Here is a 24846-nt window from a genome sequence, read left to right as displayed (position 1 = left end):
GAAACTGCTATGAACAACCGCATCGCAAAAACATGGATAAACTCCACCGACCTTTATTTAATTCCTGTGAGAACGACCGCTCATACAATTCTAAATAAATAAAACAACAATTAAAAACAATAGGCCGGCTACCGATGTGTGAATTATTTAAGTTATGTTTATAGTGTTTCATAGTTTATTTCGTAAACCAGACTGATATATAGGGGGCGCTCACCAGTTGTTATGTACCTGAGAGAAAGTGACGTATGTAAGATGAAGTTGTTTGCATTTAAAACATGCACAATGGAATGAATGTTGGCATACCTCTATGCTACATTAATGTAATGTGGATGATATTTCTTTGGATATTGTACTTTTGGAAATTGTACATGATTTAAACACACTGCTAACTAAAATGATTGCTCGCTTGTGCTGAAAAATCAGCCTGAATTAGTCTAAAGTACACTATCCATAGCAGCTATTAAAATAGGGAAAATGAATTTTGCCAGACTAGACAATACCAGCTTCTGAAAGTGCAATGAATGAATTACCAAATATATAAAATGTTAAAAAAGTTATCGGCTCTTTTTTATACAATTTACCACTGAAGTTCAGGAAGTGAAAAAAAAAGTGGAGCTAGCACTTTCTTGAAAGATGCACATCTCGAATAAGGCCAAGCTGTATACTCTATAACCCATATTACACCCATCAATCGTACACAAAAATAAATGGAATTAAAGGTTCTTTGAATTATAACTAAGATATACAAGGTCTTTTTTAAATAGCCAGTACAACCAGTGAGGAAAGCCGGGGAAATTCTTTTTCTTTAAAATTCTCACCCCATTGCAAAATATGAAACTGTAGAGCGCCACCATAGGTAGATTATTTCCTAGTCTGGTTCACTGCTTCGTGTGCTTTCTATATTCGAATAGGGTGAGCAAAGCCCAGTGCATACAAAGCAGGGAACCAGACTAATTTATTCCCACACTTAGGCTGCTTCCCGGCCATATGGTAGGACCCGGCATCGTTATGAACGACCCTATTGCGAGAACAGACATCACTATACATCCCCGTTTGTTTGTAACCCTCTATTGATTTCAATTGTTACAACGATCGCTTAGTTAGTAATGATTATTCTGATCAAAAACAAACACAAAATGAATATTAAAAACAGGATTGTTGCTACCGGTGATAGATCTTACAGTCCGTAAACCAGGCTAATGTACATGTCACGAATTGCTGTTTTAGTGCCAAAGTTGACGTAGTGGTCGTGTATATTGTTTGCCTTTGGAGTTATTCCGTATTGCCGGGTGTTATGTTTGCTAAATAACACAAAACATGGTTTGGTCTAACTACTTTAATGGCTAGCCTGTAACAATATAACCCAAGGGAAGACACCAGTCCGCACCCCTCGGTATTTCCAAAACTGCTATTATAGTTTATCCTAATTGCGTCTGCTAATTTCCAACTTAAGCAAGTCGTAATCAAGAATAGTGTCTTAGGTCGCCTGTAACTGTCAGACCATTTATAGCAACAGAATGTTAATACCGTATATTACCACAACTCTCCCAAAAAATTAGATTTATGCTTTTCACATATTCATTTCCTCTCTTCTTTTTAATAAATTTGTAAACATATTCAACTTGACAAAGTTCTATTTTGCACATGAATATATATTTCAAATAGTTTCTGGTGAGTTGTAGAAGTTCTACAAATTGTAGTTAAAATTAAGTTCTAGCCCTATGATATTCACAATCATTCTTACACTCATGAAATCAGATCCAAAAATAATGCAAGAATATCTTCGCAATGCCCATATGACTTTTGTGCAACTCTTGTAGCATTTCTTTCTGAAGAGCATCTGGTATTACAGTCTTATCTCTATTTAGAACTAATCCATCCATTTCTGAAAGTTCATATGTACAGTTCCAGAAATATCTGATTTCAAAAGGTATGAAATGTTTATCATTTATCCATCTCTTTTGAATCATTTATCCTAATTTGGTCATTTTATTATCATGTTTAGTTCATTCTTTATCACTTCTAACTGTATCTGCAATCTGTATATTTGTCATAATCATGTGCACATCAATTTCATGTTCATCTCATGTGTTCATCTGTCTGTATGCTCTTGACAATGTATCTGCTACAGTTAACTCTTTTCCTGGACAATACGTTAAGTCAAAACTGTACTGTTGCAGTCTTTCCTAAAAGCATTCTCTGAAGTCTAGGAGGTGTGGCAGATAGAAGTTGCTTGAGGATTGATTCCAGAGGTTTATGATCCAATTCAACTTGTACTTGATGACTATAAGTACATTGATTAAATCTTTCAAGACCAAATAACACAGCAAGCAGTTCTTTTTTTATCTGTGCATATCTTGTTTCTGCATTTGTCGAAAACCTTGATGCAAATGCTATTGGTTTGCTTGACTGCATTAACATCGCTCCAAGTCCTGATTTTGATGCATCACAACAAACAACGACAGGCTTCTTAACATCAGTATTTCAACACAGGTTCTTTGCTTAGAATCTGTTTGATATCTTGAAATGCATGTTTCTGTGCAGTTTCTCAAACAAATTTAGTGTCACATTTCAAAAGTGCTTTGATTGGCTCTGTCACTGTAGACATATTTGGGATAAATTTCGCTAGGTATTTGACTGTACCCAGTATTTTTTCAATTCCCTTCTTGTCCATCGGAGCGGGGATTTATGTTATTGCTATTACTGTTTATGGGTCAGGTTTAATACCTGATGATGTCAACATGTGTCCCACATAGTGACATAGCACACTTCTGTTAGTTCAAATTGGCATTTTTCCAAATTCAGCATCAGATTTATTTCCTGGCTTCACTTTAAAACATTTTTGCAGTTTTCCATCATGATCTTCCTTTAAAATTCCCCAAACAGTTATGTCATCTATATCAGTCTCCACCCCAGGCAGGTCCTCAAAACACTTTCTGGAACACTTCTTGAGCAGATTTAATACTAAAAGGCATGCTCAGGTAGCAATATCTACCAAACGGGGTGTTAAATGTTGTCAAAAACTTGGTTGCTTCATCCAGGGGTATTTGCCAGTAACCATGATTAGCTCCAGCCATCCTTGTGGTTATATCTTCAGTTGTAGGAAGTTGATAATGCTCTCGCTTGATAGCTTGATTTGTTATATCACATCAGTTTATATGCAGATAACAACTGGATTGAAGAAAAAATAGGACTATACATTTAAGTGGCAATGCCAATATATCACCATGTATTTGTTTTGTCTTGCAGCAGTTCATAAAATAATGCTGTTTTCGACACCCGTAGCAAGTTTTTCCATTGGCTGGACACCTACCTTTGGCATGTAATTTACAACAGTTGAATAATCTGGAGTTTGATTTCATATATAACATTTCCGCTTTGCTTTCTTAGGTTGTGCCATTTTATTTTCCTTTTTCTTCATTTTCACACCATGAGCTTCTGACACAGCTGCTTCATTTTGCATACTTTGCTATTTGGATTCTTCATCTGCTCTGCAGATAGCTAGTGTTTTTTGTAATGTCAGTTGATCTTCTCTTAAAAGTCTTTCTTTTACTTTTTCATAATTAGTCCCACAGACAATTCTATCTCTAATCATTTCATTTTGTAGATTTTCAAATTTTCAGTTCTTTGCAATCAATTTAAGTTCAGTTGCATATTGGTCAATGGTTTCATTCTTTCATTAGATTCTTGTATTGAATCTGTGCCTTTCTACTGTAATGTTCTGCTTCGGACTGCAATAGTCCTCAAACTTCTTGATAAGTGGAGCAATTTCTTCAGCTTCATTGGCCTCAAATGTGAATGTGTTGTAAATGTCTCTACCATCCTGACCACTAATATATAGGAAAGCACTGAATTTTTCTTTGTCTTCTTTATCTGAAAGCTTGACCTCTAGGTAAAACTGTGTAGTCTGTATCCACTTCCTCTAGGTTTCTGTTAGATGGTGGGAATTAAAGTCTATTTCAGGTGGCTGATTGAGTTTTTCCATGTTGTCACAATTAACACATAAACTTGCGCATCCAAATTACAGTATTTTTAATGGTATAAATCCATCTTACTCAAAAAATTTCACTTCTGACACCATGTTATGTTTTGCTAAATAACACAAAACATGGTTTGGTCTAACTACTTTAATCACTAGATTGCAAGTGACTCAAAACAGAAAACACACGCACACTAGTTTCTCACGCTAATGTTATATAAGGCATATAGGGTGACAACTAGTGAGAGCCTGGAGCTGACCTTAGGTGACCTGTAACTGTTAGACCATTTGTAGCAACAGAATGTTAATACTGTATATTACCACACCGGGGTGGGTGGGTGAATAAGATCATTGTCTTCTAAACCAGCAAGAGAGAATCATTTTCTGGATTCGATAGATAGTGTTCAGGACTTGTGATGTTTGTTGTCCCCCCTTCCATGTTATTTGATTACATCCCAATCACGAAGCTGTTGTCTATTCCAGTTGGTGCAATGGGGTTACACACTTTGCTTATAGAGTTAATCCCAGTATTTTATCTTTGAACGAAAGCCATTGACTTTTGTCTCTGAGTAAATGGTTCTGTTTCTGGATGAGACAAATTTTTCTTTTTATTTCATTAATTGTTAGATATGCATTGCACATATACAGATTTTTCTTATTTTCCCTCAGCCCGGTCAAAACCGTCTTTACATTCATTATTACAACTAGTCACAAATAATTTTAACACCTTGAACATTACTAACAATGGACTAACCTCCATTGAAAAAGAGACAAATTTTAAGGCTGGAGAAAATAATTATTGTAACTGAAAGAAGTGAAAGAGAGCAGACCACTCACAAAAATGCGGTTTGAATATCAGTAAAAAAAATTTAGGTTGTTATAAAAGAAAACGAGTAATTCAGAATATGTGATCTTCAAATGTAAATGTGATTTCATTTTTAATGATAGAAGTATAACTTTATTGCTTTATAATTTTGTTTTTAGACAAATGCATACATTATTTTAGCAACCAACTATTAATAAAGAATAGAATATAAGTACAGCGATTATGGTTATTTTTCTTGAAATTGTTTTGAACTGGACCTTGGAAACTGGTCCTTTTGTACAAACCTGCTATGAGAGACCACCCGTCTTGAGAGACTGCTTTTTGTTGGTAGAAGGGGCATTTTCTCATAACAGGTTTTACTGTATCAATGTTTTATACATATCTATATTTCTGTAACTCCTGCTATATGATTTTGTCTAATTTTTGTAAATTTTATTCATTACTTTAAATTGAAGTGATTACCTACCTATAGCTGGATTTCGTACATGCATAGGGACTATTTTAAGATATTAAAGAGCATACAGTTACATAGGATCTATAAATAGATGCTTTCATATGTCTTGACAGTTACCTGTAATAGAATTATTAGTAAATCAGTTTACGAGATTCTGCCTTTTTTCCCTTGGACGTAACGGTGAGGTGGTATCATAGAAGAATTAAATTAATTCTTATGGATGAATTAGGTCACACGAATTGGTTTTTCAAGATATTAGAATGTGTAGTAAGATCTATCACATAGGGTATATTACAATATATAGTTAAAATAGACTCTTGAAGCTTTATATAAGGAGAGAACTGAGGAATCATATTCATTACTGTTTTGGAGTCATTCTTATTTCTTTTGTTCTAGTTGTAACATGAAGTCTGCAAATGTGTTTTATGTTGTACTTAGATCTTATTTGAGAGGAAAAACATTTGTTTGGACTTCAGTGGAAATAGTAAGAGCTCATTTATTGGACTATAATATTATTTTAGAACTATTTTGACAACATCACAATTCTTGGCATACCAGTATATTTCCAGTTCTGAAGTTTATACAGAACATTTAATTCTTTTGGACTTTAATATAACTCTTTCAGGCTAGTTTTGGAATCACTTCATAATACAGTGAGTTCCTTTCACGTTTTTGTTTATAATTTTGATAATTTATTTGTTAAGTTTTATAAAACTTTATGGTTTTGCTTCTTTCTGATACTTGGTTTATGACCATAGAGTGGTAACAGAAATCAGGGCTCATCCAGGATACAAATTTCAGAAATATTTCAGAGGAATGAAAATTGTTTTGAAATCTAAATTCATTTTAGTTGGACTTTTATCCAGGCTCATTTGATTTTACATAGTAAATCCAACAAGCTTTCAGTGTCATGGAGGTTGTTTTTTTTCCAATTTGACCCAGGAATGTTTGAGAGCTTAAGGAAAGAGGTGTTGCTGGAGCTTGCCAACTACTATTCTTTCAGAGATAAAATTGTCTTTGCTAAGACAGGAAATTAAAAATATTTTGGTAAAGTATTTGAGTGGAAAAGTAAATTTTTGATGCAAACGCTTCAATTTTGAGTCTTTATTTCACAGTTTTCTAACATGTTTGTTGTTTATATTACCTTTCTTTCTGCTAATTATTTGTGTACTTGAATAAGAGTTGCAGTTCTGGGGATTTCACGTATGTTGAGATTGGGTAATGGTTAGATATATAAAAGACAGCAAAAGGTAGAATATTTCATTATACATAACTAAATGTATGTCCATTTAATTTACACATGTTGGGATTTGTATAAACTTGCAGACATGCTTTACCAAAGCTATATATTCATTGATCTGTATTATTACAAGCTGAAAATTTTTTATATACTTGCACAAACATCAAGATTGAGCAGTGATCTGAGTTACTGCTTGTGTGATGTATATGGTCAGTGATTGCATATAGGAGCTGAAATCACATCACAAAAATATATTTCCTCACTCTCGGAAGATATTTATATCTTTTTCAAGGATACCAAAAGGGTCATAGGTTCTGTTTTTGTTTTTTAAATAGAACCAATTAGCTTTTCCTTCACTCTTCTCTCATGCCAAATCCATTGTGAGGCTTCATCAGCCAGTTTGTCAACCTTGGCAGTTAAGTTAATTAGGATAGGTCCTGTAATACTGAAGGACTCTCAAAGCACATAAAAAGGTCTGTGGTGTGAAGCCACAGCATACTGTTTCCACCAGTACATTCTAGGCCTTCCATCCATTCTGCAGTCACTTGTGGATAAGTGGCTGATACTTGGCCATTTTCCTCTCATGTCCAACAAAATCACCTGCTTGGTACCTCTTGACCATAGCAAAACATCAGGTCTAAAGTTTTTGTCACAGATGTTCCTTGAGAATTTAGCTGTTTGTTTACATCTGATTGCATTTCCCAATCCTGTGCCCTTGCCAAGATGCCTGTTGCTTCAACATCTGATTGCATTTCTTAATCATTCGTTGTTGCCAGTACGACTGTTGCTTCAGCATTTGACTGCATTTCCCAGTCTTTTGCTATTGCCAAGGTGCCTCTTGTTTCAACATCTGATTGCATTTCCCAGTTCATCACTTCACTGTTGCCAAGATTCCTCTTGCTTCAGTATTTGATTGCATTTCCCAATCCAGCTTTGTTGCCAAGATGCTTCTTGTTTCGCTATCTCAGCACTTCAAACATAGCTGATTTGCTTCTCCACCCTACATTATAAAATCTTAAAACTTTTGAAAGAAATTGTGGATTGAAATAAAATTGAGTAAAGAGTAAATTCAATGTCGACATTTTCCATAACAGATTTACATTGCAGTGTGATGTTTATCTAAAATAACAAATAATGTTATATTTGCTCGGATATTTAAGGAGGTCTGCTTCGAGAGGTGAGACTTGGTGGACTTTGAAATTTTGTTCACAATTCCAGTTTACCGATTTGCAGTCAAAATGAGTGAAAACTTGTAAGGTATGGACATGGTAACTTTGGCTAGTCTGGAAGTGAAATCTGGTTCGGTATGGAAGTGAAAACCATTGCTACATGCAGTACCAGGAGGCCAATGCATATGGACATTTCTAGTTGCCTTCCCATGGTCATGAGCAATGCTGTCAATCCCAGAGTGCCTCAGATCTTTTCACTAGCACCAGTTTTCAACCTCGTACTTCCTGCCACTTGTCCCACAAGTGCTCTAAGCCATGCAGGCATGCTTCACAGCACCAGATACAGTTTGGATCTGGTTTTTGGTGCAGGCCAAGAGGTGGCCTTTCTGGCTACCATTGCGCTATTGGCACTGTTGGAAATGTGATTTATCCTTCAGTGAGCCACACTTAATCCTAACCCAAATGCCAACCTTGGAAACAAACCTAACCTGAATAATAGAAACAGAATCATATAGCTCTAATCCAAACACCACCCAAATATTGGATTCCTTAGACATAAAGCTACCAAGTGCAGGAATGGCCAGTGCTGTGTTCAAGACCCAGGGAAAATTTTATGAAAAATGTTCAAGTTATGAAGGGTTAAACTTGTTTCAAGTAATTTTCTCTTTTAGCCATACTCAGTCAAGTAAGCTTTCTTGACTACCACTTTCAGCGCATCTCAGTTGGCCAAGCTTTTCTCTGACCACCCAATTATGCAATGATTCATACCTATGTTGTTGTTGTTATTGTTGTAGGGTTTAACGCCATTTTTCAGCACATGATAGGCTATACATGGTGGCCAGTATAATTGGTGGAGGAAGAACCGTGGAAAACCCCAGGAAGAACCACCGACCCACGAGAAGCAACTGGCAGGCTTTCTCACATCCCAGTGTTAGCTGAGCCTGAGACTCGAACTCACGCAGACAGAGGTGAGATGGCATTGATCTGTTACGGTGAGTGCTTTAGACCACTCTGCCACTCGGGGCCCATTTATACCTAGGTAGTTACGGAATTAGTAATTGGTTCTTTGGAATCACAATTTTGTGATGGTTGATTGACATATACAACCTTCAGTGGATGGGTTAATTTTATGTCTATCACAAGTTTATAGTTTTGATGCCTGTTTGACCTGATGCTTACATTGCACCATGAACCAATTTCTCTGTTATGCCACTATATAATGCAGGGTAACTATGGTTACTTCTGTGGAAACATTTAGCTCTTGAAATTATTACATAAAATTGAAGTTGTTTTTTTTCTTCCCATAATCTCCTCATTTAATTTATTTGCAGGAGCACAATGAGTAGAGCCAATCTAGAGAACCTGATTATAGCCCTGTGCAGGAAACCAACACAGAAAGTTCTGACCTGGGGATTCTTTGGTATTTTCCTGATGCACTGGGTTATCAAGTTTGAGCAGGTGAAGGAGCATGGCAACTTTCAGGAATTAGCTATTCCTTCAGACCCAGAAACCCTTAGGAAATACCCTCCCTTTGGAATTCACATGGTGGAAGAATTTCCTGATAGTGGACCTTATAAAATACCACCAGTTTTACATCAGACATGGAAGGATACTCAGATACCACGCAAATTGATGTCATGGGTGAAATCATGGGTAACCATTAATCCCAAATGGGAATATTACTTGTGGACGGATCAAACTGCTCGTGATCTTATAAGTGAAAGACACCCCAAATTTCTCCCAGTATACGATTCCTATTCAGAAAATATACGTAGAGCTGATTCTTTGAGATATGTTGTTTTGTATGAGTTTGGTGGGGTTTATGCTGATATGGATGTTGAGTGTCTGAAGCCCCTAGATCCCATGTTAAGAAAATATTCATGTTTTATGCCACAAGAGCCATATGAGCATCCAGTCCTGGATGGCAATTTTGAAATCCTTGTGATAAATGCAGTGATGGGATGCCGTGCAAAACATCCTTTTATGAAAATAATTATAGACCAGTTGCCATTCTTTTCTCACATGTGGAATGTATTGGACAGCACTGGACCATATTTTGTTACACAGATGTTCAACCGTTACTCCAGAACAGTAAAATCATTAAAGTCCACACATGAGAAAGCGGTCTATTTGGCTCCAGCTGAATATTTCTTTCCCACCGTTGACCCAATCAAATTTTTCTGGTTCAGAGCACAGTGTGGGAAGTTTGACAAACTTTCATACATTCAGAAACGAGCCTGTGTTAATTTTAAAGCTTATGGTGCCAAGAGGAAGCCTTTGCCTTATTCTTTCACAGACCATCACTGGGTGCATACATATTTGGAGTTCAGGCTTTCTCTAAAAGGACCTGTTGATGTCCATGAAATTGTACCTAAAGTTAAATTCTACAGAGTGGTGAATGCAAGTCTTTCATCCTAAGGAGCAAGAGAGTGTTCAAGGATACTAAAACGTGTCGCTTTGATTACATTCTTTTCAGCACTGGTAAATCAGTTACCCACAATCCATTTCACATAATGCATGTATTTAGAATGTAATATACATGTATTGACTTTGATCACTGTATTTGGAATGTCATATACAGGTATGCACTTTGATGACAGTATTGGAGTGTTATTCAGTTTTAATGAATTCAGCATAAAAGCACAAGTTTAGTAAATTGCTGTCTAAAGGAAGCCAATATGCAGGACACGAAATGAAATCTGATCACTTTTTTCCAGTACAGTTGATCCCCCTGATATATTCACTTTACTTCCCTCCCCTCAGTAGTATCCATAACACATGGGACACTTTGATGTACTGTACTTCCCTTCCCTCAGCAGTATCCATAACACATGGGACACTTTGGCTGTACTTCCCTTCCCTCTGTAGTTTTCATAACACATGGGACACTTTGATTTACTGCACTTAAATTCCCTCAGTAGTATTCATAAAACATGGAACACATTGATTTGCTGTGCTTTGCTTCCCTCAGTAGTATTCATAATACATGGGACACTGATTTACTGTACTTCCCGTCCCTCTGTAGCATTCATAACACATGGGACACATTGATTTACTGTGCTTTTCTTCTCTTAGTAGAATTCATAACACATGGGACACTTTGATTTACTGTACTTCCCTTCCTTCAGTATTTGTCATAACATTTAGGACACTTTGATTTACTGTGTTTACCTTCCCTCAGTAGTATCCATAACACATGGGACACTTTGATTTACTACACGTCCCTTCCCTCAGTAGTATCCATAATACATGGGACACTTTGATTTACTGTACTTCCCTTTCCTCCGTAGTATTCATAATGCATGGGACACTTTGATTTACTTTACTTTCTTTCCTTCAGTGCATGTCATAACATTTAGGACACTTTGATTTACTGTATTACCCTCTGTAGTATTCATAACACATGGGCTATATTGATTTACTGTCCTTTTCTTATCTCATTAGAATTTGTAACACAAAAAAAGAACTTTTTGCTTAGGTGTTTTTTATTTTTATTAATTACTTTTCAGTAACCTGTAGCCTGATTTATTATGGTTTTGAATATATCACGATTATGCACTGTATGTGAGTCATGTCCCAAAGTTGGGATATGGGGTTCATTACCACTCCAGCATTGCTGGTCATGTCCAGAAGTTTGGCTATGGATCATGAAGTACATAAATAATCCCTATTTTAGATTTGAACAATTACTTCATCACATGTCATTCTTTTAATATGTGGTACTCCTAACCCAGGGTAATATCTATGGTGGAACTGTTGGGTCAAAAAAATGGGACATATTTTTAAAAAAAACTTCATATTTACATAACCTTACATTGAATTCATTTGAATATTTTGAATATAATATGGGTACATTGCATATTTCCCTTTTTGTAAACCAGTGATAAGGTGGAATGAATTTTGTTTGTTTTGTCCATCCATCATAACGCAGAGTGTATCTTGTTATAACATCCATCCGTCTGTTCATCGATTTTTTTCTTTTGTTATATCATTTTGGCACAGTAGCTGGAATTCTCTAATCATCCATCATTACCAGCTTGCATTTGGAGTAAAGAAGAAGCCTGTCAATTTGAGGCTCAAAAGGTCAAAGGACAAGGTCACTTTGACGGGAAGAAATAAAATGGTTTATATACAATAACATTATTTCTATACCAGAGACCTAGACCAAACTTTATGTATAATTTACATTTGGGGTAAGAAGCCTAATACATTTTGGGGTCAAATGTCAACATCACTGACTGAAAAAATAAAAGTAGTTGCCATACATCAACTTTTGTTCTACATCACAGACCTGGACTTGGCTTTTGGAAATAATTTAGAGGTCTATTTATCTTCAGGTCATATTTCATGGTCACTGACTAATAAATGAGAAATGTTTGTTTGTTGAAATATGCTAGTTCTTGACCATGCACCTTCACCAGAGCTTTTGGATTTTGTATGGGTTGGGTAAAAAAGAAACCAATTGATTTTGGGGTGAAAGGGTCAAAGGTCACTATGACCAAAAGAAGAAAAATGATTTTTGCATGGCTTTCTCTTAAGGTAACATCAAAACTTATAGATCCTTTGGTCTAAAAGGTCAGTGGTCTTAGTCTATAAAAAAGGTTTCTGCACAGTAAGTGTGGTTCCAGATAGCATACATTGGCCAAAGTTCAAGGTCATTGAAACCCTTTTGGTCATTGATATCCAGAGACTATTAAACCCTACTAATGGATACATATTGGACTATCAAAGACAGGAAGGGGTATAATGTACTTTTACTGTACTCTTGTTTCCCTGTCCTCTGCTGCACTAGGTCATGCCCCAGAGTGGTGCTATGGGGTCTTGGAGTAACTTAATATTTGGCAAAATTATATTTATCATTTCATTTTCTTTTGTGTTTCATTTATACATAACCTTACTATTTCACTTTAAATTAGGTTTCTGATTTAAAAATGAATACTCCTTTGTTTAAGTATCATGTCTGTTCCTGGGTTGTGCTATGGGGTCAAGCAGTAGGCCATGGACCTTTGTTGTTTTAGTCACATTGTGCATTAGTAGACCCCCAATTTCTTTTTTATATTCCTGGGTGAATGCTACCCTTTCTCCTTGCATCATGCCTTTTAGATGGGGCCATGGGCTCTGAATTATTGTCCTTACAATTAACACCTTGTATTATGGGCCTTATATCATGAATTTCTATCAAACACCTAGTATTACGGATTTCTATCAAACACCTAGTATTATGGGCCTAGTACATGTATCATGGATTTCTATCAATCACCTAGTATTACGGGCCTAGTATCATGGATTTCTATCAAACACCTAGTATTATGGGCCTAGTATCATGGATTCTATCAAACACCTAGTATTATGGGTCTAGAATCATGGATTTGTATCAAACACGTAGTATTAGGGACCTAGTATCATAGATTTCTATCAAACATCTAGTATTATGGGCCTAGTATCATGGATTTCTATCAAACACCTAGTATTAGGGACCTAGTATCATGGATTTCTATCAAACACCTAGTATTATGGGCCTAGTATCATGAATTTCTATAAAACACCTAGTATTACGGGCCTAGTATCATGGATTTCTATCAAACACCTAGTATTACAGGCCTAGTATCATGGATTTCTATCAGAAACCTAGTATTATGGGCCTAGTATCATGGATTTCTACCAAACACCTAGTATTATGGGCCTAGTATCATGGATTTCTATCAAACACCTTGCATTACGGGCCTAGTATCATGGATTTCTATAAAATTTTAATGCAAAAGTACTATAACTCTGCTTTCATTTTCTTCACACAAAGAATCTGGTCATCAGGTTAACTGAAATGATGAATGTTGACATAAAAAATTAAATACATTAATACACTAATTTTATTAGTATTAAATTAACAAAATATTCACATTGAATTGAGTTACAAAAGTTCTACATTAAAAAGTATGCCTAGCCAAAAGTGATTTATGCTAAACTGGTAACTTGATTTACTACACTGTTTCAGTAATACTTTACATTGATTTTGTGCACTGCTTTATGCAAAATGATTTAAGTTGATGACATTGATTTCAGCAGTTAATTTATACTTAATTCTTGAATTAAAATTCAGATTTTTAACAAATTATTGTTAGGTAATATTAATTTTGTGGTTTAAAATATTAAAGTTGGTTGAATAAATTTTAGAGTGTTTTTATGGAGGATGGGGTGAAGGAACAAGATATTTTGAAAGCTGCATTTGCATGTATAATAGGGCTGTCATTTGTTTTACACCAACTATGAACAAGTCACGTTTTGTGGAAAGCAAATACTCAGTAGGAGAATCCGCACCGTTGATTAATGATGTTTGAGACACTTGAATGATATTTAGACAGTAGTGACTGTTCATCGAGGTTTTACATGTTTATGCATAAAAGTTCAACTGTAAACTGCATAGAACGAGATCTGACATAAAGTAATGTACCAGTAGAACAAGCCACATTTGCGGTATGAAATGGAAGGTCAGGTTTTATGTTGATTGCAGTTGAACTCGATCTATAAGCAAGTATATGGTACATGTATGTCCATTTGGTGTCATTTATATGGTACATGTATGTCCATTTGTTTTCATTTATATGGTACATATATATCCATTTCGTTTTTATGGTTTATATCCATTTCATTTATATGGTACATGTATATCCATTTGGTTTCATGTGTATGGTACATGTATATTCATTTCATTTTTATGGTACATGTATATCCATTTGGTTTCATTTTATATGGTATATGTATATCCATTTCATTTCATTTCATTTATACTGTAGATGTATATCCATATGGTTCATTTATATGCATTTCATTTATATGGTACATGTATATCCATTTGTTTTCACTTATATGGTACAAGTGTATCATTTTGGTTTCATGTGTATGGTACATGTATATTCATTTCATTTTTATGGTACATGTATATCCATTTGGTTTCATTTTATATGGTACATGTATATCCATTTCATTTCATTTATACTGTAGATGTATATCCATATGGTTCATATATATGCATTTCATTTATATGGTACATGTATATCCATTTGTTTTCACTTATATGGTACATGTGTATCATTTTGGTTTCATGTGTATGGTACATGTATATTCATTTCATTTTTATGGTACATGTATATCCATTTGGTTTCATGTGTATGGTACATGTATATTCATTTCATTTTTATGGTACATGTATATCCATTTGGTTTAATTTTATATGGTACATGTATATCCATTTCATTTCATTTATACTGTAGATGTATATCCATATGGTTCATTTATATGCATTTCATTTATATGGTACATGTATATCCATTTGTTTTCACTTATATGGTACATGTGTATCATTTTGGTTTCATGTGTATGGTACATGTATATTCATTTCATTTTTATGGTACATGTATATCCATTTGTTTTCATTTATATGGTACATGTGTATCATTTTGGTTTCATTTATATGGTATATGTGTATCATTTTGGTTTCATTTATATGGTTCATGTATATCCAACTGGTTTCATTTTAGATGAAAATGACAAATATTATAAAAAGAAAGCAAGAGGAAACATACATGTACCTTCATGACCATGTACTATTATACCTACATAACCATGGTTTCACAATGGTACTTCTTGCCTTAATATGTTATTCTTTGAAAATGAGATCATAAAACTATGTGTATATTTCAGTTTTGAGTTAAGATTGAAAGCAGTTCATATTTAAAATTGTTTGGTTCATCGAGATAAAAAGATTATATAGTATAATTAAAATTGAGTATTTTGCATCAAATATGTCTGATTTTATTCAGTGATGTAATAGATATATCCACTTATTTTCAGCCACATGAGGAAGTACTTGTAGTCTTTCAGATGTACCATAATATTAGATGATCCTCATGGGGGAAAGTCTAATATCATAAAGGAACAAGTCTTATATCATAAAGGGACAAGTCTGATATCATAAAGGGCAATGTCTTATATCATGATATATTTACAAAACATCATTTATTTCCGCATCTTGAAAAAATTTAATTGAATCCACTGCACATTTATTATAAAATACTAACAATGCTTTCTTTTGTCGAGGCTTGATGAATATTACCATTAAATTTTACACCATTCCTTGCTTCCCAAGACAATGGACCATTCCAGTTTTATTCTACTCATTAGCATGTATGTTATTGCCGTGTGTGTATTGGTAGAAGCAGTCACTTAACAATATACATGACAGCCAGTGGTTTGAGAAACAATTTCAAGTCAAATGACTACCCTCTGGAGATGATGAAATTCCATGTGTTGTATACCAAGTTGGAAACATAAACAGCATTATGGAATATAATTAATTATGTATCATCAATCTTCAGACGTAAATGACATTAGTAGCTTTACTTTTCCCAGGTAATAATAGAAAGAAAATGGCAAAGGATTTATTTAATCAAGATTTATCAATCTTGTGAATTGTACAATCACTTTAGGATCTACCTGGTGATTTCACATAAGGATGGATAGAAAAATAGATAACAAAAGCTGGCACTCTCAAAATTTTATTAAAAGTACAGGCTATTGACTTTGGAATATGTAAACTGCTCATTATTGCATAAACTGTTTTTTCTTAATATATTTAGTAAACCTATTTTCAGTTGTACTAGTTTTTTTTACCTTTGTGAATGAAATTATTATATTGAGCTTCATCGGACCACTCTTTTTTCTTAAAACTTATTAATTAGGTTGAATAAAATGTGTGTAAAGGCAAATGTATCTTGTTCTATTTATTTGTGTAAGCATGTATATATTGGCAATATTGATAAAAAAATGATAGCAACTAACTTTGACCTGAAAAGACAAAATCATAATAGGCAATTTACCTACAAAATGGAATCTGTGATTTTTAACGTAGTTTTAACAAAATTTCAGTCGTACTTCTACATGGTCTGCAGTGTGGCAGTTTATAGTGATGTCTAACACTGGGGCATCATGCAGCAGACATGTAGTATCATTCTCCCCCAGTCACATTATCCTGACACCAGGCCAATCAGTCCTAACACTAACCTCTTAATGCCAAGCGAGGCAGCTGTTAGTACCATTATTTATAAGCCTTTGGTATGACTAGGCCGGGGTTTAAACCCGCAACCTCCAACATCCAAGGTGGATGCTCTAACCACTAGGCTATCGGAGCGGTCTCAAAGTGGCATCTGATTATGTGTAAGGGGTGCAAAGCTAGGTTGATTTCAAGCAACTATCATTACATGCTCTTTCTGAATGTATTAAAATAATAATTCTAATATTAAAATAGAGAACCAGAAGACCAAAGGTAACAAATTGCATTATTTATTAAAAAATACATTGTATAAACTTTACAACGTAATCCTCATCCTCACACAAAATGTTCAACTTGCATACAGTCAATCATACAATCATGAAAACAGCACTTGACAAAAATAACAAAGATTTAACAGAATGCAGCATCTCACCTGTGAAACAAGCTAAGATGTTAACCCAGTCACTGACATCAAACAATTCTAACAGAATTGTAACCTTGCTGATGCCATTATTGCTGGAAAAGCAATATATCTGTCTCAACTTTTGCTAATGCTGGCAAGAAATAATAATAATAATACTAATCACATTAATACCAAATAAATGATTATTTATTCTCATGGTGAGATTTAGCTCGTGATTACCATGATTATAATGATTAGACTACAATATTAATGCCACATGGTACAAAAGGATGAGACAAAAGTAGCAGAAAACCTGCTTGCAAAATCATGAGATAAATATAATAGGAAACCTGAATTACAAATATATGCAGTAATATTTATACCTCTATTATGTGGTACAATCCGAGAAGTAAAAGTTTAGTTTCTTCTCTTCTTTGCATGGAGTAATTTTTAAAAATGAGGCACATAAAGGAATCAATCAGTGAACACTTTTACTGCAATGAACAGTTGAATATACACTGAATGGACTTAGAAATGACTTAGATTAAGGAGCTCCGGTGTCAGTGGTTAGTATGCCATATTTGCAAGTGTGAGCTCGAATCCTGCCCAAACCATTTCAGGATGGAAGCCCTTGTCTATTTCTGCGAAAGGCACTTTACTCCAGTTGTCTCAGCATCAAATAATATTTAATGTGCTGATGTGCCATTAGACACCAAAATGTCAAGATAGCTGAATAGTTTGCAATGTTGTTTCTGAAATTGCATTCTTCATCTCAAAGCCAAAAACAATAACCTATAATATATTGATGTGCTATTAAACTGCCAAGATGATAGTATATGTTTGTCCTTACACTATCATTCATGATATGAAGGACAAAAATATCCTTTAATGTGCTGATATGCCACTAAACACCAATCAGTCATAATTCTGTTTGTCTTAGAAATACATGCTGTTGTAAGAATATACATTTCAATCTTTTCATGCACCGTCATGGAGAATTAATGCATGCATGTCAAAATTGTTAGTCATGTACAACCTGTTCTATATAGATGGATATCCCCTCCCACCTTCTCACAAAATAACCACATTAAAAAAAGACGGCTGCTTGTAAAGAAAAGCTGTTTTTCTTAAAACAATTCTTCTGTATCATACTCTATCATGTCAAATGGACAACTGACTGATTGACAAAAATCTGCAGATGGGGCATTTTGCAAAATGGTTAATACATGGCTGACTGAAAATCTCTGCTGATCAGGGTTTTTGCCAAATGAACAACTAGTTGACTGACAAATATGCTGATAGGACATTTTGCCAAATGGACAACTAGCTGATTGACAAATCTGGTGATGAGGAATTTTGTTAAATGACAAATTCACATTACTAAATTTGGAAATTTAAAAAAAGAAATAATTGCTGAAATCGGACTGAAACTTCCTCAAAATAAAACAAGACAATATTTATGTAAATATTACAATCAGTTGTACCAGAAAGTGTATATTTGCTATGCATATTAGTTCCAGACTGTACTGATCTGTATTCACTAGAAAATGGTTACTTGAAATGCAAATTAAATTTCTGCTACTGAACTGGGAGTTGTCTGAAAGCAAAACAATTGGGAGTTGTCTGAAAACAAACAATTGGGAGTTGTCTGAAAGCACAAACAATTGGGAGTTGTTGGAAAGCATAAACAATTGGGAGGTGGCTCAATAATGGATAAACAGTTGAGGAGTTTCTGAATATGTTGATAAATTGGTGGTTGTCTACATACATAGACAAACAACTGGGGGTAATCAGAATGCATGGATAAACAATTGGGGCTTGTCTGAATGCATGGATATATAACTGGGGGATGTCTGAATGCATGGATATACAATGGGGGGGGGGGTCATTGCAAGGATATATATCTGGGGGTTGTCTGTATGCATGGATATACAACTGGGGCTTGTCTAAATGCATGGACAATGGGGTGTTGTTGTTGTTGTTTGACTGCATGGATAGATAATTGGGCATTGTTTAACTTCATGGATATGACAATTGGGGGTAGACTGACTGCATAGATAGACATTTGGGGTTGTCTGACTGCATGGATAGACAGCTGAGGGTTGTTTGATGGCATGGGAAAATGACAAAAGGCGAAAGTGACCTTTGCATACAGGTGACCTTTTTAGGTTCACTAATGAAAGTTGGTTTTTTGCATGAATACCATACAGTGAATATCATAGTTGTTATTATTATTACTTTTTCAAGATTCAGTTTAGTGCACATTTCAACAAAATCCTAAAATGCATATGTTGTTCTGTCCCAAAGTTCTCTTGCATATATTCTTGCTTTATCCTGTTCACTTTAATCCATCCTACACATTAAATTATCACAGACTCTAAATAAAAATCAATGATTTTAACAGTTTTTGATTTGTGCACCAAGACAAATCACTACCAATTAATGTCTTACATACAATTGAGAAATGGAGGAATAGGTTCTTTGTCCAACTTGTATAATTAGGCTTATATACAGATGTTTATACTTTATATAACATCTTGATTAACCATATGCTCAGCTTGCCAATGTCAAAAGGGCTGGCTTATGTTGAGGCCTGTAATGTAATGAAAATAAGTCTTAAAGACCTATTGTTATTACTAAACACATGAATCACCTGCCTTACAGGCAAGTTTTTTAAATACTAAACGACCCTTGATCCTATGAAATAAGTATTTAACTTGTATCTCTCCTCCAAGATTAATTTTTGTCATCAGAGGTATCTTTAATTTACAGGGAAATGTATGCAGATATCAAACCATACCTGACACACTTGCACAAAATGTGACACCCATTTCTGATATGACAATGTGACTACTTTCTCCACCATTCTGCAAATAAATTGCTTCGCCCCTCTCCGATATTTATAAACACCGCTGTGCTTTCAAACTTGACATACCGACATATTTGAGTACACTGATAGTAGAACTGAAGGATGGTGAGTACAAGCAAAATCAGGAATGTTTACATTGATTCACATGATGTGCCATAATATAAACAAAGCCTTCTACCTGAAGCAACAATCTGGTTTGCATACTCCAAGCAGTCACTGTTGTTACACTAAGTGACCAGTGAATTTTGAAAGAAAATTGTTGATACACTGCAATGACCAGTGAATTGAAGTAGAACTGTTAATGGACTCCAGTGACCACATGAAGCAGTGAAAAACTAATATGGGTAGGAAACACCCGGTTGCTGACCCTGGAAACACACAACTGGTTTATACCAGACTCTTATGTAGGGCATTTTAAATGAAACCACGTGACCTGCTATATAATGGTGACACTTTGGACAATATAATCTGTTAGAGATTTTATTCAATTTCACTTCAAATTCTGCATTTTTAACAAATACCCAAATTGAATTTGAAGAGTTTGTTGCTTGGTGCGTGTTACATTGAGCAAAATGTAGTACTGACAAGTCATTCATTTGGTGAGAAGGCACAAAACCATTTAACAGCAAATAAGGAGAGTGATCTTTGTGAAATCTTTATTATCTATCTGACATGAATGATCTGTCAAACTGAGATAACTTCTTGTGTTCCAAAAACTTTGAATCCTCCATAGTGAAATTAAACACACAAAAAAATTTGAAAGCTTTCAAAAATATTTACACAAATTTCTAGCTATTACTACTTTCATCTCTGAAATACTGTTGCATTTCAAAGTTTTAATTACAGTAGTTATTTACTCTAAAACTGAAGAAATTTGATTTTTCACTTGAGAATCTGTTTGATTCAACTATTTGTTTGGAAGCTGTTAACTTGTCATGGGTATAAAATTTCAAGTCTCACAAAAAATTGCTTATTTTTCAAAGTCAAAGAATTTTTTTTAGATAAATGTAGACAATCTTCCTGCATGACATGGATCAGTATTGATACATGACCATCTTGGGGAATAATACAAATTTTGAGATCTTAAATCCACATGTAATTTTTCTGCTCTGACAGCTTCCTGACCAAGCCATCAGATCAATGCATATTTAGCACTGACCTGTTAATATGAAGCATCTACTGGCTAAAGTTCATTTACAATATCAATGCACAGCATTTTTGTTTTATTTTTAATTTTAAATAAGGTGGTTTGATCTAAATGAAGAACACAACAACTTCATGTCAATTGTTCCACATCAACATGAACATAAGATATATTTACCTATATTGAGAACAACACAGTCATTTCAGTAGCCCTACAGTAACATTACAAATAAGGCCGAATGAACCATATGGAGAACAGTACAAATTTATGCCAATCAGCCCATATCGACATGCAAATAAGGCCTACTGAACCATATGGAGAACAGTACAAATTTATGCCAATCAGCCCACATCGACACGCAAATAAGGCCTACTGATCCATATGGAGAATTGTACAAACTGCCCCAAATCGCTTTACATCAGCATGCAAATAAGGCCTACTGATCCATATGGAGAATTGTACAAACTGATGCAAATCGCCCCACATCGACATACAGATGAGGTCTACTGATCCATATTTATGCAAATCACTCCACAGTAACTTGTGGAAAACAAACCCATGAAGAGCATGCTTGACTTTGACAATCCCCATGGACAACAGTTTACATTTATCATGTGTTCTTTGGTAATGTGAAATGAGTGTAGTCAGAAGATGCTTTATTTGGTATAAAGTTGTCAATCTGTTTATTGAGCTTTATGACCTTTTCTGCCATTCTGAGTCACGAAATGTGGGTATGATTCATCAACTCTTAAACTCGTCAAAGTAATACTATGAGCTATCATTAGACCGTGCAGAGAATATGGCTTACAAACAGCAAAGTTCCTATAAATGGCTTGAATTTTACATCAGAGAAATTTTTTCAGCACTTTTGCTATTGTGACACTTTTTGAAAGCCCAAGATTGCTGTATATAAACATCAACTTCTCACCCACCATTATCTCCATCATAATGAACTTCTGGGAACTAATGTACCACATTCAGAATCATAAACAGAAGTCTTGTAATGCATATGTAATAATAAAAATCCATCGGGTGCACAGCACCTGTAACACATACTTTACTGTTAAAAATTGTTTTTAAAAAAAGATGCAATACTTCAACTTGTAAACTTAAAAACACTTATTATGTGAACATTACCTAGCAACAAAAAGGATGTTTGACAAAATGTCTACCGTTGAGGTCAAAAGCATCACAGTGTTTTGGTCCTTTCCCTGAAAGCACCAACAATGCATGTAAGAAATATGGCCATCTCATACAACGACAATCAATTCTCAGTACTTAGCACCAACTTCAGTCTGGAAATGCTCTGATGTACACAGAAAAAATATGGGATGATCGGACTTAATGTCATGCTTTGAGAGATATCTGAATCTTTTATTTCATAAAAATGTGAAGGCAGTTTTTTTTATTGACAAATAAAATATTGCATCTGTATAAGAGATTCTGCCAAAGCACATGTTTAAAACTAAACTGGTGAATCAAGCATTCCATTTTCAACATTAATAAAGAATGACTAACAGATATTCTCATTGGAAAATGCATTCACTTTACACCAATCAGCTGCTGCATGACATATGAAAAAGGCTTTTTGATTGGCTGAATACATTGTTGAAGTACCCAATGGCAGCCAATGACACAGAAATTAAAAATGGTCCATGACTGTAGAAAGACTTGCTGTCATGTATTGTCTCCCATGTATCTCTTTTTATGATTTGTCAAAAGATCTGTCACAGCTATCAGCTTCTTCAGAGATTGCTGAAGAAGAAAATGATTATTATGATCAATGTGTAGTTCATATGTCTAGGAAAATGAACACAAGTAATTAACAAAATATACAGGTAAATGAACATAATAAATGATACCATAATCAAATCCAAACACACATAACTGCCAACTGCTAACACTTAAGCTCCAGATGTGCTGTACTGACAAATCAGGTTCTACTTAATTTCTTCTACTCAAAATGCATTCACCCTGATCTGAATACATACTGTGAAAGTAGACCTTGGGCTATGGCATTTACAGTTCAGTGTATGTGATTGTAGACCTTGGTCTTTAGTATTTGCAGTTCTGTGTATGTTACATGATGTGTTTGTAGACCTTATTCTATGGCATTTGCAGTTCAGTGTATCTTAAGGCTGTTCCATTCAAACAGACATGGGACCCAGGGAAGGCACTTTTAAAGTCGGGTACCCATCCACAGAGGCAATTTAGAACTTTCTTATTGTTTTAATATGAAATCTGTGAAATCAAAGTATCGTGGCATATATATTTTAAAAACTGCCTTCCCTGGGTACCATGTATGTTTAGATGGAACAGCCCTTACATGATGTGATCACAGACCTTAGTCTATGGCATTTGCATTTCAGTGTATGTTACATGATGTGATCATAGACCTTGGTCTATGGCGTTTGCATTTCAGTGTATGTTACATGATGTGATCATAGACCTTGGTCTATGGCATTTGCAGTTCAGTGTATGTTACATGATGTGATCATAGACCTTGGTCTATGGTGTTTGCATTTCAGTGTATGTTACATGATGTGATCTTAGACCCTGGTCCATGGTGTATGTAGTTCAGTGTACGTTACATGATGTGATCATAGACCTTGGTCTATGGCATTTGCAGTTCAGTGTATGTTACATGATGTGATCATAGACCTTGGTCTATGGTGTTTGCATTTCAGTGTATGTTACATGATGTGATCTTAGACCCTGGTCCATGGTGTATGTAGTTCAGTGTACGTTACATGATGTGATCATAGACCTTGGTCTATGGTGTTTGCAGTTCAGTGTACATTACATGATGTGATCACAGACCTTGGTCTATGGCGTTTGCAGTTCAGTGTAGGTTACATGATGTGATCATAGACCTTTTGGTCTATGGTGTTTGCAGTTCAGTGTATGTTACATGATGTGATCTTAGACCCTGGTCCACGGTGTATGTAGTTCAGTGTACATTACATTATGTAATCACAGACCTTGGTCTATAGCATTTGCAGTTCAGTGTATGTCAATTTTTTTTATTATGGGTAACTGCTACAAATCCTAATCAAAACATGTAAGTGATAGGCTACATGCATCTCAATTCAAATAGTAATTTTCAGAAAGACATGAAAAAAATAAATTTTCTGCTGAGTCAATTTAATTTGCATTAAAATCTGAACTATGCAACTTAAATTTCTACCAAAACAAAAAATCTTTATGAAAAATTACAAGACTGTAAAGATCACATTGGCAGAGATATATGGACTTGGATTCCCCTTGCCTCCTGATGTAGTCGATATTCCCCTTGTCTCCTGATGTAGTTGATATTCCCCTTGTCTCCTGATGTAGTTGAGAAAGTCAAGTTGTTGAACAGAATGAGAATTCCCCTTACCATATAACATCTCCTGCCATGAGTGTAAGGTGTTCAAGTATGACCTTAATCTCCACAAAGTGCAACTACTTGTCCTGAAGGGGCCATGTCCAACTCATTTCTAGCAAAGAGGGTGCCATTGTGTTGGCATCTGTGGTGATGGCTATTTCTGGCAGTTGGGCTTGGAGTAGGATGCCTGCTGTAAGCCTATTGAGGTCCTCTCATCTCATTTGCTGAGATGGGTCTGTATGCAATTTGAAACTTCAACTGATTGAATCTAGTGGGTAGCTCTTTGGCTGCCACTGTGAAAGAAGGATCATTTAATGCAGTTTCATAAACAAACTGCCTAGGACAATGT

The 24846-nt window shown here is 35.0% G+C and overlaps 2 protein-coding genes across 6 annotated transcripts in view; one reads left to right on the top strand and one right to left on the bottom strand.

The window, feature by feature from the left end:
• Positions 1-980: 980 nt before the first annotated feature.
• Positions 981-16430, top strand: LOC149800699 (uncharacterized). Of its 4 annotated transcripts, none has more exons than XM_089954734.1 (2): positions 981-1055; positions 9000-16430. In XM_089954734.1, exons 1-2 carry the CDS (start codon positions 988-990, stop codon positions 10084-10086), a joined length of 1155 nt encoding a protein of 384 aa, XP_089810860.1. In that variant the 5' UTR covers positions 981-987; the 3' UTR covers positions 10087-16430. The 4 variants fall into 4 exon arrangements, with proteins under 4 accessions (XP_089810860.1, XP_089810863.1, XP_089810862.1 ...); XM_089954737.1 differs by having other exon boundaries at positions 982-1051; XM_089954736.1 differs by having other exon boundaries at positions 986-1099.
• Positions 16431-16988: 558 nt separating this feature from the next.
• Positions 16989-24846, bottom strand: part of LOC149800698 (ras GTPase-activating protein 1-like) — a 120416-nt gene continuing 112558 nt past the window's right edge. For both annotated transcript variants that reach the window (XM_089954732.1, XM_089954733.1), the window contains one exon: positions 16989-22885. In XM_089954732.1, coding sequence (XP_089810858.1) covers positions 22808-22885 — 78 coding nt within the window. In that variant the 3' untranslated portion in view covers positions 16989-22807. The remainder of the gene's footprint in view (positions 22886-24846) is intronic.

Source organism: Sinohyriopsis cumingii, chromosome 4, assembly GCF_028554795.1.
Source record: "Sinohyriopsis cumingii isolate HCF-2022 chromosome 4, ASM2855479v2, whole genome shotgun sequence".
In the NCBI taxonomy this organism is placed as follows: domain Eukaryota; kingdom Metazoa; phylum Mollusca; class Bivalvia; order Unionida; family Unionidae; genus Sinohyriopsis; species Sinohyriopsis cumingii.
This window is presented reverse-complemented; position numbering and strand designations above follow the sequence as displayed.

Excerpts from the sequence above, each read along its gene's own strand:
- LOC149800699 (XM_089954734.1), top strand. The coding sequence starts at position 988 with ATGGTAGGACCCGGCATCGTTATGAACGACCCTATTGCGAGAACAGAC. Across the intron at positions 1,056-8,999 it reads ATCACTATACATCCCCGTTT|GAGCACAATGAGTAGAGCCA; the intron begins GTTTGTAACCCT and ends ATTTATTTGCAG.